At 34.9% G+C, this 16,506-nt stretch overlaps 1 protein-coding gene across 3 annotated transcripts in view; it reads right to left on the bottom strand.

Moving 5' to 3' along the window:
- The window catches only part of LOC144974669 (Fanconi anemia group D2 protein-like), a 39,969-nt gene extending 24,041 nt beyond the window's left edge, over positions 1–15,928 (bottom strand). Inside the window, exons 1-15 of one of the 3 annotated variants that reach the window (XM_078917763.1) lie at positions 15,779–15,928; positions 14,492–14,549; positions 12,892–13,011; positions 12,257–12,327; positions 11,982–12,034; positions 10,904–10,951; positions 7,706–7,766; positions 6,752–6,810; positions 5,607–5,694; positions 4,490–4,614; positions 3,972–4,059; positions 3,333–3,437; positions 2,968–3,038; positions 2,417–2,501; positions 176–340 (exon numbers count right to left, since the gene is read on the bottom strand). In XM_078917763.1, the coding sequence (XP_078773889.1) occupies positions 176–340; positions 2,417–2,501; positions 2,968–3,038; positions 3,333–3,437; positions 3,972–4,059; positions 4,490–4,614; positions 5,607–5,694; positions 6,752–6,810; positions 7,706–7,766; positions 10,904–10,951; positions 11,982–12,034; positions 12,257–12,327; positions 12,892–13,011; positions 14,492–14,543 (1,191 nt within the window). In that variant the 5' untranslated portion in view covers positions 14,544–14,549; positions 15,779–15,928. Of the gene's footprint in view, positions 1–175; positions 341–2,416; positions 2,502–2,967; positions 3,039–3,332; positions 3,438–3,971; positions 4,060–4,489; positions 4,615–5,606; positions 5,695–6,751; positions 6,811–7,705; positions 7,767–10,903; positions 10,952–11,981; positions 12,035–12,256; positions 12,328–12,891; positions 13,012–14,491; positions 14,550–15,130; positions 15,205–15,674 lie in introns of those variants that run through there. The other 2 variants (XM_078917762.1, XM_078917761.1) reach the window with 2 other exon arrangements.
- Positions 15,929–16,506: the final 578 nt, after the last annotated feature.

Genomic DNA, 16,506 nt, shown 5'->3' with positions numbered 1-16,506 from the left:
CATAAAAATTCCTTTGGTAAAAAAAAAGAGTATTCACTGTAATTCAATCAACAACTTTTCCTGGTCTTTATTCTATGAACATCTAAATGTAGATTTCCCAATCCAACAGAATGAATCAATATTGAAATAGAGAGAAAAAAAAACATTTATATTAAGAAGGGGAAAAAAAAACAACCTGAGAATGAGTTTTAAATACAAGTGTCAATCTGTCAGCTGACACAACACCAGAGCGAATCTTGTTGCGTATTAAACTCTCCACGGCTTTCCGATGGTTGATTGAATGAAGGATTAGAAGGACGAATAAGTCAAGGTCATGCAATCTGCTGGATGTGTCGACAGCCTGTAAGTAGATGAGAATAGAAAATAACTGATATGATTCCAGACCTGCCAACCCTTCACATTCCAAAAGTGGAATCAGAACGTCTGAAAATAGGAATTTGAGACAAAAAATAAAAAAGGAATTTCACCTTTTTAACACCCCCCCCCCCCCCACCCCTTCGCTCTTTCTTAATTCTTACCATTATCACCATTTTTTTTTAAAATCGGAAATTTAGAGACAATGGTGGAAGAGTACAAAAATGAAGAGTGAAAATAGAAATGATTCCGCCAAAAGCAGGTATGTGATTCCCATAAAAATAATGAAATAAAAATATTTCTATAATAATCAGAGATTCTTTCTTTTCTTAATTTTCAAACCACCTCTGGTGTATTGTCGCAAATGTAGGTAGGCGTCTGGATGTTTTACACTTCAGGATGTATTTGGGTGCTATAGTAGTGAATTAGGCTGTCTCTAAACTGTTCCGTGGTGATTGAATTTACAATGATAGGTGTTAGGTTATACCACAAGTGAATAGAAGAGGGGGAAGAATGATTGGTCATGGCTTTGTATTCGGGAGCACGGCACTTTGAATCTTAGATCGTGTCCACTTGTTCTTGATCTCCTTGTTGCTAGACTAAGGTTGTTCAGTGGTATTACTACAAGGTAGTGGAATACGCCATAGAGCATTGTCAGTTTGGATTGCTTCCTTCGTTGTTCCAAAGTTGTCCACTGTAATGTTCGAACCATCTGTGTCATGCTGTCAGTGGTTTTGAAATTGCCTAATGTAAAACGCACTGCTCTCCTTTGTACCATCTCAAGTTTATCTTTATTTCTTTTCGTGATAGGGTCCCAGACAGTGCTTGCGTATTCAACGACTGGTCTTATTAGATATTTGGCTCTGATATAACTGGAGTATTGAGTAACTGATGTTTCTGTTCAGAATGGCAGTTACGGAATTTGCTTTCTTCCTGATTGTGTCCATATGGTCATTCCAAGATCGGTTAGAGTTGATGTTTAGACCAAGGTATTTTGCAGTTTTTACAGAAGAAATTTCGGTATCATGTACTTGGTGTGAAGTGGCTTCTTTTTGTTTGCAGCACTTCACTTTTGTCTGGGTTGAAGCTCATTTCCCTCGTGTCTCCCCACATTTGAAGATTGTCAACGTCTTGTCGAAATAGCTTCTGTCTTCATTGGACATTATTTTTCGATATAGTAGGCAATCGTCTGCAAAAAGTCTAGCTCTTAATGAGAATACTTCTGGTAAGTTGTTAATGTAAAGCAAAAGAGCAAAGGTGCCATGACCGTACCCTGTGGGACTCCAGAAGTGACCTCCGAAATATCAGACAATTTCCTTAAAAATCAACACCCGTTGAGTACGTCCTTGCAAGAATGATGATATCCAGTTTAAGTTGTTTCCCCGGTGACTGTAGGCTTCACATTTTGTGAGTAGTCATTGATGCGGGACTTTGTCGAAAGCCTTAGAAAAATCGAGCAGCATATACAATCGACCTGGTCTCTGCAGTTTAGACTGTCAGCTAGTTCTTGAACAGTGATTATCAGTTGGCTTTCACATGATCTACTGAAGCCGTGTTGGTAATCTGACAGAACATTGTTACCCTCTAGGTGGTGTTGATGTTGCTGTCTGCTGCATAATGTGTTCGAGTATTTTGCTACAGATGCACGTCAGTGAGACAGGTCGATAGTTAGATGGTTTACTTCTGACTCCTTTCTTAAATACTGGGGGTATGAGAGCTTCCCACATTAGTGCTAGACATTGAATTGATAATTAAGAAATACCAAGTAGAACTAACAGGGAATAATTGGTAATAGTAAACTTTCTTAGATACTGTCTCTAAGTCTCTATCGCAAACATAGCAATTTCTTTTTTATTTTAAAGAGAAAAATTCAAGACGGAAAAAAATGTCTTTCTTCTTTTCTTGTTTTTGAAGATATTCAAATCTCTCATGGGGAATTAGAAACAATAGTAGAAAAAGTGGTCCAAGCAACCAGTTATAAAATTCATCTTACTGAGGCCTAACATTCAAAAATATGTTTGACTTTAAGTGAAAAGAAAACCTATTTTTCATAAAATGAAACCTTAATCCATGCTTCAGCAATATAATGGTGAAATTGCATCCGTCCTTTAATAGCATCTATAGAAAGCTTGACACCTGTTCTTGCCCTGAAATTAAAAAAAAATATCTCTACAATAAAACCTAAATGCAACATACAAGTATATTGTGCTACTTAAAAGCATTATTCTGGACAAATATACGTAATGCATACAGTTCTGAATTATCAAAAGGGCAAAGGACGGGACATATAAACCAACTGAATCAGCCAAACTATTACTGTCTACACAGGAAAACAAATACAATTGAAAAAGTAAAAAAAAAACATCCTCAGTTGTTTTTGTTTTTTTAAAATGGCAGCCAAGGCATTATATAAATATTTTTTTTTTCAGTTTTTATTTCAAATAAATTTTAAAAATTTTAAAATCCATGTCCAGAAATAAAAAAATCAGGAGAGACTTTGAGACCAGATGTTTAGACAGATTTAAAAATGGGTGTTAAGGACTCTTGAGAAGTTCACCTAAATTATATGAATCATAAATTGAAAAGAAAAAAAAACAAAAAAACAAAACTTACTTTTCTAATTCTTCAGGTGAAGACGACTTTTTTGGAGTCAGGCAAATGCCTGATCGAATGTCATTGATTATCTGTCAGGGAAAAATAGGATAGAATAAAGGATCACACACTAAAAGATTTCTTTTTTGTTTTACTTATCCTTTTATTTATGTTTTGCTTTCGTGGTTAATTTAAAAAATACAAACCTTATTTCATTATGTAATGTAGATCCTCTGAGCCTTAAATGGAATAAGATGTATTAAAAATCACTTTGAAATCAAAGCACGACATTGTCTATATTCTGACTTTTTGCAATCATGACTAATCTGCAACATATAACATGACTTTTACCTTGGAAAAAAAATGCTGTTAGTCTCAAAACTTACATCAAATGCATCTTTTGCTGTTACTGATTCGAGAAGGAATTTGACAACAATTGGCAAATCTGACAAACAGAATGACTTCAGCATATCTAAGATGGATCCACGAACCTTTAGGATATCAAGATTTAAGAATAAAGAGTTAAATGCAAATCAGTACTGTACTTTACCCACTAACTGGCTGATGAGCACAGACTATTGCAATAATGGTAAAGATCATTATATCCTTAACTCTTTATACTGCCAAACATACCCTGGTCCCAAAGGTTGAACTGTTGTGAGCTATTTCTTTTCCTTCAACTTGAATTACAATCATATGGTTGATTATACTTATATTTATTTATCAAATTACATTATTAAAAAGTAAGGAAATTTTGAGCATTCGACAGTGCATATTTCAGTCAGAACTAAATTAGTACAAATTATGGAAAACAGATGTAGAGGGCGGATGGGGGAGGGGATTTGTAAGTTTAGAGGTTTTCAAATTAACTTTCAATAACTCGTATGTTCAATTGAATAACGCCATAAATTTACTTCTCAAAATCCAAGAGTTAAAACCTAGATAGTAACAAATGGAAATATCTACCAAAAAAGACAATTGGAAACAGACAGCATAATGAAAATGCTAAGGATAAGATGATGTACCTCTACAATGGCATCATTTGAAATGTTGAGGTAGGTGAGAGCATCAATAACAGGACATGTCAAGTCTTTGTTCTTTATTAGTTCTTGACTGAAATGAAATAAAGGTTAGATTGCAGTGAAACAGGAATCATCTAACTAAAAATAAGTTTTCTCATATTTCTCTGTCTTTGTGTGCGGCTATGTGGTCTGTGCGGCTATGTGGTCTTGTTGTATGACACTCGCTTTCGGATCGGAAGGTCCTGGGTTCGAGCCTCTCGCTCGGCGCATAGTTGAGTCTTTGGAAAAGGCTCTTTACTCACATTCTCTCACCGTACTCAGGTGTAAAATGAGTACCTGGCCGTTGACAGCGTTGTCTCTATCAGAAAAAAATTGTAATATCGCCTAACAGGCGTCATGTTTCGTTCTACATGTTACGTGTTGCTGTTGGTCAGGGACCCCTTGTAAAGCACTTTGAGCACATTTAGTGGATATTGCCCTATATAAAAGCTCATTTTTTATTTTTTAAAAACATTCCTTACCGTAGTCGTTTAGCCACTTCTTCATGCTCAGTGTCCTCGACTACATCAGGGATACACGCCATGACCTCCTTTTGAACGTCTATCGATGGAGTGGACAAAACATCTTGGAGAGAGGAACTCAGCTCCTAATGTATCCCCCCAAAAAAGGAAACAAATATAGTAAAGCATTAAAAAAAAAAAAAATTGGAAAGTATCGGTTCATTTTACATGTCAATTTTTTAAAATGTTTTTTTACGGCACTTACAACCCTTTTAAGTCATTTCAGCACCAGATAAATGGACGAAAATGGCATAGTCAGAAAATTCTAGATTGACATTTAAAAATAACCTAGAAAATGTAAGTCAAAGGTGACTGGTTCAAACAGCACTCAATAGATTCCAAGAGCAAACTATCAATGTACATACTCTGGGGTCACATAAAAGTCCCACAAGCACAGGATCTCAATAAGAGGTATGCATTCAAATGTCTACAAAATACTATTCTCAAAACAAAAAATACAACAGGACACAACAGAGAGAAGATTTACAAAGGAAAATAAATATCTCACAAAACTAAAGGCCATTTGATTGTTTCCCTCTCGGCCAAGGTCTCCGGACAGGACCAGGATGAAACCAAGTAATCCTATTTTAAGACAAAAGACAGAGAGCAAGCTGGGAAAGGAAATTAGATATATTGGGGGATAGAAGACATAGCAAGAGGGCCCTCCCCACCCAACATGGGATTTTACATGTCATATGAAACAAGGCAGTAGTCAGCATAAACTTTACGTTTAGTCTAATGCCTATCAAACAAGTTTGATTAATAAAAACAGGACAAAGTCCTGTGAAAATTTATCATCTTTCAGGAAATGTCTGAAGACTGAGTTGTTCTGCGAGGCTTATTTTTCATAAAATAGATGTGGCTTTGATTTTGTTTTTTGTATGCATGCTTATTATGTATCATGTAGTGTCATGATTTTTAATTTTGTTGTTTTTAAACATTTTTATTTTTATTTTTATTATGTAAAGCGCCGCAGAGCACGATTAACGTGGATGTTTAGGCGCTATATAAATTCATTATTTACTATTACTATTAATACACTTGTAGATAGATAAATCTAGTGTGTGTATCCTCTTACCTTTCCAGCCACAATCCTATCAAGGAACCTGAATTGACTCAACAACAGACGAGGTACATAAATTCTCTGGCCTTGATACACGATATGGCTGGAGAGGAAATTGTATATATATATTAAATACTATAAATGAACTACTAGGCAAAAGGTTATTTTCGTGCATGCATTAAAAAAACCCAACAAATTAGCCATTTGCTTGCTTGATATATGTTATGGCTTCATGCTTTGGGAGAATCTAACACATGATTTAGGTATATAAGATGTTACATAAAAGTGATTGGTTAGCTGGATCTAACAATAAAAGTACTATGGCACTGACTGGGTTTTTTTTTTAGAGAGTACACACAACGATTACTGTCCATTTCATTCTGCACGAAATGAGTTTTGAGAGAAATCAGTACAGTAATGTGTATTTATAAATGTAATAAATAATAATGTGAAATTGAATGTAAGCTTCAATTTAATTACAAAAACAGATTCATTCATCCTGTTTTGTTGATAAAGGGGAAACCCGAAACGTTCATTTGATCTGTTTTTGTAATTAAATTGAAGCTTACATTCAATTTCACATTAATATTTATTTCTTCGAGCTTCGAGCAGCAACATTTACACATTTTAAAATGTAGAAATTTAAAGGATATTATTGGCAAATGACATAAAATCTGTGACCAAAAGATAAATGTAACTCTAATGTCTATAGGCACAATGACATGATTTGTGAAAAATCATATTTTTATCTGCCATGCTTACTCCATACCTGCCTACTTGAAAATTCCAAATTCAGTAAGAAATACAAAATTCATCAGTAATTAATGGTCAAATTTCAGTAATACTAAAGCAAACAAAAATAATGATAGATACACCCTTTTATATATGTAAAATAAACTTACCGTTATATAGAGGACAGCTGATAAAATAACATTGGGGTTCTTTTCCTTACAAAAAGCTATCACACCATTGTCTTTTCCTAGCATTGAGATTTTTTATTGTAGCATGCGGTAAATAATGGAAAGAAAAAGATTATTTTTTAATTTAACATTGCGACCATTTGTATCAGTAATATTTCCTCTATTTCCGTAAGTCCGTAATTGTCCTTACACTTCCGTACCAATTACGGACGTTTCGTAATAATAGGCAGGTATGCTTACTCTTGTGTGTCATTGACGAATTCCTTGAGTTTGTTCAACAGCATGGTCATCAAAGGAGACTGGAAAAATGAACATACAATATGTAATTATCTAGAGCAAGGGACGACCGTGGATAAGTTTTATTTCTTTTTTAAAACATAATGAAAGATGAACTATAAAATAAATAAAACAAATTAAAATCGATTAAAAATAACAAAACCATCATTTGATAATGACATAAACAACAACAATGACAACATCATAATAATAATAATAACAATAATAATAATAATAATAATGATTTAAAAAAAAAATAAAAATTGAAAAATAATAATAGTAATCTTGGGATCCCAATATCTCAGTTGGTAGAGCACTCACTTCACATGCAAAGGGACTGGGATGACCCTGGGTGCGGTGAAAGATTTTTTTTCTGATCCCCCTGTCCAACCAGCAGTGATTGGGTAGCTAGGTCTGTGAGATCTGGCAGAATGTACTTGGCGATAGACTCATGACCCATTCAAAGGGTAGCAAGCAATTGATATTGTCCGTTTGACGCTATAGAAACTTGGAAAAACTCGAGCTCCATGGGCCTAATGGCTCTGAAGGACTATTTTTTTTTTTTTTAAGTAATCTAATATAATAAAATGGCAGCATTAAATTCAAATCGCGCTTTTTTTAATAGGGTTTCAAACCACTGAATATATTTCAACCAAATTTTTCAAGCCATGCCTGTATGTAGGAGAGTGTGTTTAGGACCCATATATTCATTTGTATTTGTATCTATAATTATAAAAGAGGGTCTCTGTCTGTTTACAGCATTCACACGGCCAAATCATTGCTTCTTCCTTAATCACTGACCCATATCATGAAATTTCTAATTGTTAACCACATGTGGATTGGATGATCATGTGTAAAAAAAAACACAACTTTATTAGTCGAAATCTACATAATAATTCCAAATGATTTCTAACATACCTGAATGACTTCAACTCCAAGCAGCAATCGAATGGTGGAATCTGGGGCAGATGCCTGGACACTGAAGTTTATAAAAAAATGTGATTCATAAAGATAAATGACTCTTATGTGCAGTAAAAGTGTGTTTAACTTTGTGTTTATACATTTTTATGCATGCCACGTCTGTAAACAAATTTCCATTTTTTTGGATGAATAAAGTGTATAATATTATTTTATTATTTAATAAGCAAGGGATAATATTAATATAAAACTTGATTATATACTGACAAAATTGTATTAAGATATGAATAATCAAATAAGGTAATTTAAAAAAAAAGATTCTGACATGCTGGATAATAGAACAGTAAGAACTTTTTTCAAACTCAAATTTGCTGTTCATACCATTTTTAATCAGCAGAACAATCAACAAAAGTTGGTACTCGTTCAGTAGGGTTAAACGGACAGTAGAAATTGCTAGCCACCCTTTAGATAGGATGCTCATATATTGCAACGTGCTTTCCACCAGATCTTACAGACCTGACACATAAACCTATAACTATAACATATTTAATGTTTCCTTACATAAGTCAAGAGGTTCCACTTGCCTCACAAACAAAGGGACAGGTTTAGTTTATATATTGCTTGTCGACTTTTCGTCAGCTTTTAATGCCATGAACACAGATATTTTGCTTCAAAAGTTGTGCAGCATGAATATTCCAAACTACCTTATTAAATGGTATATATAAAGAGTTTCTGACCCATAGACCGCAATGTGTAAAATTGGGTGAACATATCTCCAACAAAAGAACGTTGTCGAACGGATGTCCCCAAGGCTGTGTGAGTTCCCCAATCCTGTACATCTTATACACCAACGACTGCAGACCATCCTTTGAAAATTGTTTTATAGTGAAATATGCAGATGATACTGCTATTCTTGGCTTATTAAAAGATAAAGTTACCGAAAAGAATTATTTCAAACAAATAAATATATTCACCGATTGGTGTAAACAAAATCAGCTTGAATTAAATGTTGAAAAAACGAAAGAACAGGTGTTTGGTGTAAAAAAATAAAAACGACTTAAAGTGTGTGGCGATCGGTAAAGATGATGTTGAGATAGTTGACTATTTTAAATATTTAGGAATAACCATTGATAGTTCCCTCAATTTCTCTCAACATATTAATATAATATCTAAGAAAGTTGCCCAAAGATTATACATCCTAAGGAAATTGAGAACATTTCAAGTAAGGAAGAAAACTATGTTAAGAGTTTATGACTCATTGATTAAAAGTGTAATTGCGTTTGGCTGCACCATATGGTTTGGAGGATGCCGACTTAAAGATAAATCAAAAATTTCAAAATCTATCAAAGAGGCATCAAAAATAATAAACCATCCTCTTGATGGAGTAGAAAGAATTCATGGAAAAGCAATAGAAAGGAAAGCATTCTCAATTACCAACAATAAAAAACATATTTTATACCATGAATTTAGTCTTTTACCATCTGGGAGAAGGTTTTGTCAGATTAAATGTAGAACTAACAAGTATAAATCAACGTTCGTTCCATCAGCAATAAAAATTTTGAATATTTCATATGGTACAGAAAAACCAAGGATTGATTCGTTGACTGATTAACTGATTAATTTATTTAATGTAAGATTAACTGACCAATTGATAATGATGATAATTTTTGGTGTCGAATTGCCACAATCGTAACAAATTGAAAACGAAATGAATATGTTTATGTTGTGTATATCGCACGTGTGAAAGAAAGAAAGAGAGAGAGAGAGAGAGAGAGAGAGAGAGAGAGAGAGAGAGAGAGAGAGAGAGAGAGAGAGAGAGAGAGAGAGAGAGGGGAGAGAGAGAAAATAAGTAGGAGTGAAATATCTGTTCAATCTTAGTTATCGTTTAACATTATAACAAGTGTAACTAAATGACAAATTGCCATATTTATGGACAATAAAGATCTATTATTATTATTATTATTATTATTATTATTGAGTCAAGAAATTTTACTGACCATTTTGCCCACTAAGCAAGCAATTAGATGAGTCTGTGAGATCGGTGAGTCTAGTTTGAGATGACCTAAGAGTCCCATTGAGACACAGAGGATCTCATCAAGAGAGTTAAAAATTAGATAAAATAAAATAAAATAAACTCTTTCTCCATCCCAATAAGGCTTTGGAATGGCCGAGGTGAAACCAAATGGTTTGTTTTTGTTTGTTTTTAAGGGTTTCATGGCGCTTGCAACACATTCAAAAAAAAGGAAAAAAATTGGAGGGTAAAAACATTCCATATGTACAATGAAAAGGACTTGAGGAAAAAGTAAGACAAAGGGGAATGGTTTAAACTGGGAACAGATTTAGATTCCAAGATCACACTATCATTGAGATCACCTAAATGTCTCACCCAGACATCAGAATAAGATCCCACTAAGAGGAACACACTCAAATGTTTACAAATCATATGTTAAAAAAAAATAATAATAACTACATAATAGAGAGATGATTAACAAGGAAAAAAATATCATCTCCCAAAACTATAATTATACATTCGACTGTTTTCCTCCCAGCCATGGATTCTGGCCAGGATCAGGACAAAACTAAGTAATCTCATTCCAAGACAAAGACAGAAAGCAATTGGAAAACAGATAGAGGGGTATAGAAGACACAGCAAGTACCTCCCTGGCCATTATGGAAGGTCAGGAACCCCACCCAGGAAACCAAATGGTCTAACTCCCGAACAAGGACACAAAGCCACAGGAAAGGACAATTAATATCGGGGATAGCAGAGACAGCATGAGTGGGGACCGATGGAGAATCCATTATAGCCATCATCCCCCACCCTAAAGAGAATTTGATCTATCACACAAAGGGGACATCCAGTCAGTAACTTCTTATAAGCCCAACAGTGATGCCATCACTGGATCTCCAACGAAAGGGATACATCCAAATGATTACATAAGAAAGATTGTATGCATCAAAGAACCTAACAATAACAAAATATATATGGGGAGATGATTTTAGTTTCCCTCTTAGCAAAAGACTCCAGACAGGGCCAAGGTTAAACTTTAACTAAGTGGTCTCATTTCAGAACAAGAACACTAAGCTGCAAGGAAATAACAAATGATATAAATAGAGAGAATCCATCAACACGGGGAGAGCCTAACATTCCCCCAGCCAATAGGGGGATTCCATCCACCACATATAATATAAACTCACCTTTCACAAGATTCAGAAAAGACACATGGATGAAGACATTTATGAAATCTGTAGAAAAAAATAAAAGACACATGATGTGAAAACGATATTGATTATTAGTGTTTCATTTGCTGTGTTGTGGTGTTGATCGTGGAATTGTTATGGTAGTGGCATGATAGTAATACAGTCCAACCGGTATTGGGGTTGCCTCTTAATTGGGACAGCCACTTTATTGGAATGATGGGTGTGTGGTTGTATCATTCATCACAGAGATATGAACAGATTTTACGGGAACCCCCTGTTAGTGTCTATCACTACAGCCAATTGGGTGTGTGGTCAAAGCGTTTGTCATAGTCATCTCAGAGATTTGAACAACAGAATTTACCGATATCCTTTGTCAGTGTCATCGACTGCCATCGTCATGGTCATTGTCATGGGCCAATGGCCATGATGCTAGGTTCACCGGTAAACTGACCAATGATGTGATGGTTAATGAGTGATGGCTTTGTTCGTTCAAGGCCATCACCACAACATGGTTTGTTTGTTCAAAGAGAAGAATGAGTAGACAATGCATTCTTAATCCATTGCTTATTTACGCAACCGTTATGAGTGGCATATTCATTAATTGTTTTGTGCAGTTAGAAGTCGTATTGCCAGTCACAAGTCTGGATGAAGCAGGTGAAGTATGATAAATCTGAAAAACTGCTCCATTTCATGACCACCCCTTAATTGGGATAATTTGTCGGGAACCGAGCCGTCCCAATAAACCGACTTGGACTGTAATACTATGCTGGTGTTAGTAGTGATGATGATGTGGAGGTGATGGTGAATTATTGATATTGAAATCAATAATTTTGTGAGAGAAATGAGCCTGTGATTGATGGTGGTGATGGTAGAACTAATAATAATATGATATTAGTCATGATGGTAGGTGTTGTGATGTAATATCAAGGCTTTGTCCTTTATGTGTGAGGGTGTGTTAGCCTAAGGTGAATGAAATAATGAAAACGTTTTCAAGTTTTGATTAAATTACAGATGTCTAACTGATTTTCAAGGTCTTGAAAAATTAAATAAGAATTCACAGATTTTAGTTATGTACCTTTGGGTATCACTGACATACTCCTTGAAATCCCTTGTAAATTCTTCCAAAGTCTGAAAATGTAATAATGGACAAGATTAGAGGGCAAAATTTTTATAATCAAAGAATATAAAGCCTGTTTTTAATGACAACTTTTAAAATCAAAATAATAACACATTCTTCTTAAAACTTTAAATTCAGTAACTGAAACCTTGCTCAGATAATTTGCATAATGATGGTAATTTTATGTAGACAATTCTTGAAACATTTAAGAATAAATAGAAAAGCAAGCAAACCTGTAATAAATCTCCGACATTCCTTTTTATGGCAGTATCCAACTGCTTCTGGAAAATAGCCTTTGAGACATCTACATCAAAGAGTATGAAACAATTAAAAACAATAATTTGTATTATCAAAGGAAGCAAAAATCATTTGAAAATGGGGGGGGGGGGGGGGGGGGGGGGGTTAGGAGATGAAAAAAAAAGAAAGAAAGCAAAACAAAACAATAAAACAAAACCAACTTGATGAATTTTGCACGAATTTTGTTTTGCTTTAGAATGGTACATGAGATTTAAATCAGAATGAGAGGTTAATTCAAAGCAGTCCTCAAGTTTTACAGCTTTATGATTTCAAGTGATCAGACAATGTTTTCCCTCTTAAAAATCTGCTTATCAGACTTGTGTTTTTATTCTTACTTCAAGTCACGGTTATTATATCATCTTTCACAAAGTAGACTGATAGATTGATAGGTGTGAGAAACATTGCAGTTGTCATAAGGATTTAAATCTGCAGCAACCTCCCAATCAATGACAAGTGACTACGCCTCCTAAACTCTATCAAATCAATGATCAAATTACAATTTCTCATCTTCGTTATTAGAAAAAAAAAAATAATGAAAGAACTAACAAAAAAAAAAAAGATGATAACTTACTGAGTTCATTGGGATCCTCCCCATCCATTAATACGAGTCCTGCTTTTGTCATGAGCTCACATAGTAGGTTATCCCCATTGTAAATATTCCGAGAATGACGACTCCGTTTACCTCCAGGCTCTGTTGTATTACAATTATTTTGAAAATGCAGAAATTGAAAACTTTTTGCCTTTTATCAACAATTTATTAATATACTCCCGATAATCGGCATTTAAGTCGTAATGATAATAGTTTTAGTTTTAGTGTGAGAAACCAAATTCTTTTTGAAAAATGTTGTTTTTATAAACTTTACTATAACTACTAGAATATACAACAACAATAAAATCATGAATTTAAGAAGTCTATACATCTAATCCATAGATAATGAGCTCAATGGAAATAATATTGTATAAACAAATGATTAACTTTCAAATTTGTGAGTAATTTCAATATACCATAAGTTTACAAAGCATCTCAATATCAGACATTTTTGGATGGTGATAATAATTCCCTGAATTTACTCTCAAACAAGGGGACTTGATTGCTCAGTTGGTAGAGCACTCGCTTCACAACCGAAGGACTGAGATTGGTCCTGGGTGCAGTTGAGATTATTTTCTGACCCCTCCTGTCCACAAAGCAGTAATTGGGTAGCTGGGTCTGGCAGAAAGTACTTTGCGATAGACTAGTATCCTATCCAAAGGGTAGCAAACAATTGCTATTGTCCATTTCACGCTATAATAACTAGGATAATGATAAACTCTGACTCCATGGGCCTAATGGCCCAAACAATTAAGATAATTCTATGGTAAAGGCCCAGACTAAGAGAAGACTACTACAATACAAGATACAGGTTGATGACTTGGAACCTTTAGAAGTTGGTCTGTTACGGAAGTCAGTCTTAGATACTTAGATGGAAAGTCGGTTAATAATCATGTATTAATTTTTGTCAACTTTTAGGAAAAGGACATGTCATAATTTGACCTCATACAAACAACCATATCATAAATTTATAAGACTATGTGCCCTTTATAAAGATAATGAAACCCTTTCTGCTTTGTTTGTTTTGTTTTTAAGGTTTTTACGGTGCTTGCAACACATTTAGGTCATATCAGCGCTGGTAAAAAGGAAGAAAATGGGATAGTAAAAAGTTCTAGAATTACAATAAAAGCACCCAATAAAGGGTTCAAATAGGAAACATGTAGATTCCAAAAGCACACTATCAAAGTACTTAGTTTGAGATGACTTTAAAGTCTCGTCCAGACACAAGCACAGGTCCTCACTAAGAGAAACACACTCAATATGTTTACAAATTATATATAATATGTATACCAAAAACATAATACAGTGCATAACATATAGAGGATTTCCAAGAAAAAAAATATCACATTTGACTGTTTCCCCTCCCAACCTAAAACTCTGGCCAGGGTCAAGACACAACTAAGTAATCTCATTCCAAGACAAAGACAGAAAACATGTTGGAAAACAGATACAGGGGGATAGTCACTACGGGAGATCGGAAACTCCACACAGCCTTTCTGCTTTGTGGGAAAGACAAGAGACAACTGAAGACTTGAGAAATCAGTAAAGAAGATTACATGAAAGAATTTCATCCCAAATTTACCTTCTGATTGACAACTTGAAAGAATCTTTCTTTTCCCCTTTGACTTAGCCATCTTAGTCTGGTGCAGAGAGTAAAGACAATGTGCCTTTAAAAAGTTATGGTATATTCAGAATATTCCTGATTCTTTTACATTAGTTCATATATTACATATGTGTTGATGACTCAAAGGGTACTATGCCTCGACTTTTAAATTATTAATATTTGAACAGAGGTCATGGACTAATATTTGTCCACTTCAGATTTACAACTCAGATCATAAGTTATCAACAAACAAATGCATTTTATTGTATCTAATAAAGCATGGAGAAGCTTTCTCAATTCATCAATTACAGTAAATGTGGTGCTGCTGAAATACAAAAGTTTCAAAATGAGCTGGATGATCTGGAAGACATTTTTAATTGTTCATATCCATTTTTCATTCAAAAAATAGTGATCTGATATGACTTCTCTAAAACTTGTTGTTTCATTAAATGCCACAAATCACGCATTTTAATTCTTTCAGATGCTGTGTAAACTTTATTCTTGCTTTGAAAAATAGACATTTAAATTTTTTAAAGTTTAATATAACAAATAACACTATTCAATGTGATTTACAAAAACTGTTGGCTTATCGAGCACAACATTCAAGACAACATTCACCTCCACACACGCCAACATTGATAATAATCATATCTCATTACATGAGACAGCTTGTTTGTGGTGAGTGATATTTAATCATGGCAATCTAGTTATCCAGGAGAAAAACCAATTGCAAATAGACGAAAATGTTTATTATAATCATTGCCATAGGAATAAAAGCCAGGGCTAGTCATATGAAACTAAAGAGCCTATACTATAGGGAGATTTTAAAATTTCCCATATTATTATTATTTGTGTAAGTAACTGAGCTCCCGTTGCATCCGACTCGGCGGAGGCAGTTTGTAGGTACTACGTGAACAATGATTCTTGTTTGTGAACAGATCTTCTGGGGTGACGTGATGTGCTAGTGCCAGCTTGATTTGCAAGCTCATAATTAATAGAATGAATCATGAAGTAAACAAAACAAAGTATCGCTTTTACTATCTATCGAAACAGCTTTTTACTTTTTAAGAAAAGCTCACTGGAAAAAAAAAACTTTTTACTGACGTTTGACTCAAATTAATTTAATTTGATATCTAAATTAGATTAATTGTAGACGGCTTACTACGTCTAGACGTCTACTTCACCCTATATTTCTATCCTTTAAATTAAAATTGTCGTTTTGTGCCTGGTCTTGGTTGTTTGGTTTGTATATTTTACATTTCTCACCAACAACAATATTATTAGTGTTGGGTAATTTGATCGCTTTTACTCGATCGACGACCGAGCGCCAAGCCACGAGTCAGTGCTCGATCTCAATGCCGGAAGAGCGAGTTAGTAAAACGATCACTCGATCGTAAAACGATCAGGCGGGTTGTGAGCTTGAGACGATCTTGACACGTGAGACGAGCTTGAGACGATCAGGATTCGAGCGAGCGGAGGGGTAACGAGTGTTTCGAATCATTTCAAATTCAAACGATCACAGTTTGCCATCCGATACCAATCGCCAATGTTTGCACACGGTAGTCTGTGGTTCTTCCACAGCCCTCACTCCTTGTCAGATGTTAGTGTGTCTGGGTGGCAGTGGCAGGGAAATTCGTATAGGTGTATCACGCGTGTGTGACAAGACTTCATTAAACCTACTAAAGTTTGACTATCACACCACACACACACACACACACACACACACACACACTAAGGCTATTTCTATGACACACACGCATCCCTCTATCAATGAACACTCCTACAGTAGGCCTAGTGCGGCTATGTGGTCTAGTCATGACGTAACTATAGGTAGTACTCTAGTCGACCATGGGTCTCGTGCATTATAATGGTCTAGTGGTATGACACCCGCTTTGGGATCGGAAAGTCCTGGGTTCGAGCCTCGCGCTCGGTGCATAGTTGAGTCTTTGGACAAGGCTCTTTACTCACATTCTCTCACCGTACTCAGGTGTAAA

This window comes from Berghia stephanieae, chromosome 6, assembly GCF_034508935.2.
Source record: "Berghia stephanieae isolate SIO BIC M18660-M18661 chromosome 6, UCSD_Bste_1.3, whole genome shotgun sequence".
NCBI classification, from domain to species: Eukaryota; Metazoa; Mollusca; class Gastropoda; order Nudibranchia; family Aeolidiidae; genus Berghia; species Berghia stephanieae.
Note: the sequence above shows the minus strand (reverse complement) of the source record. Positions and strands in the feature narration are given on the sequence as shown.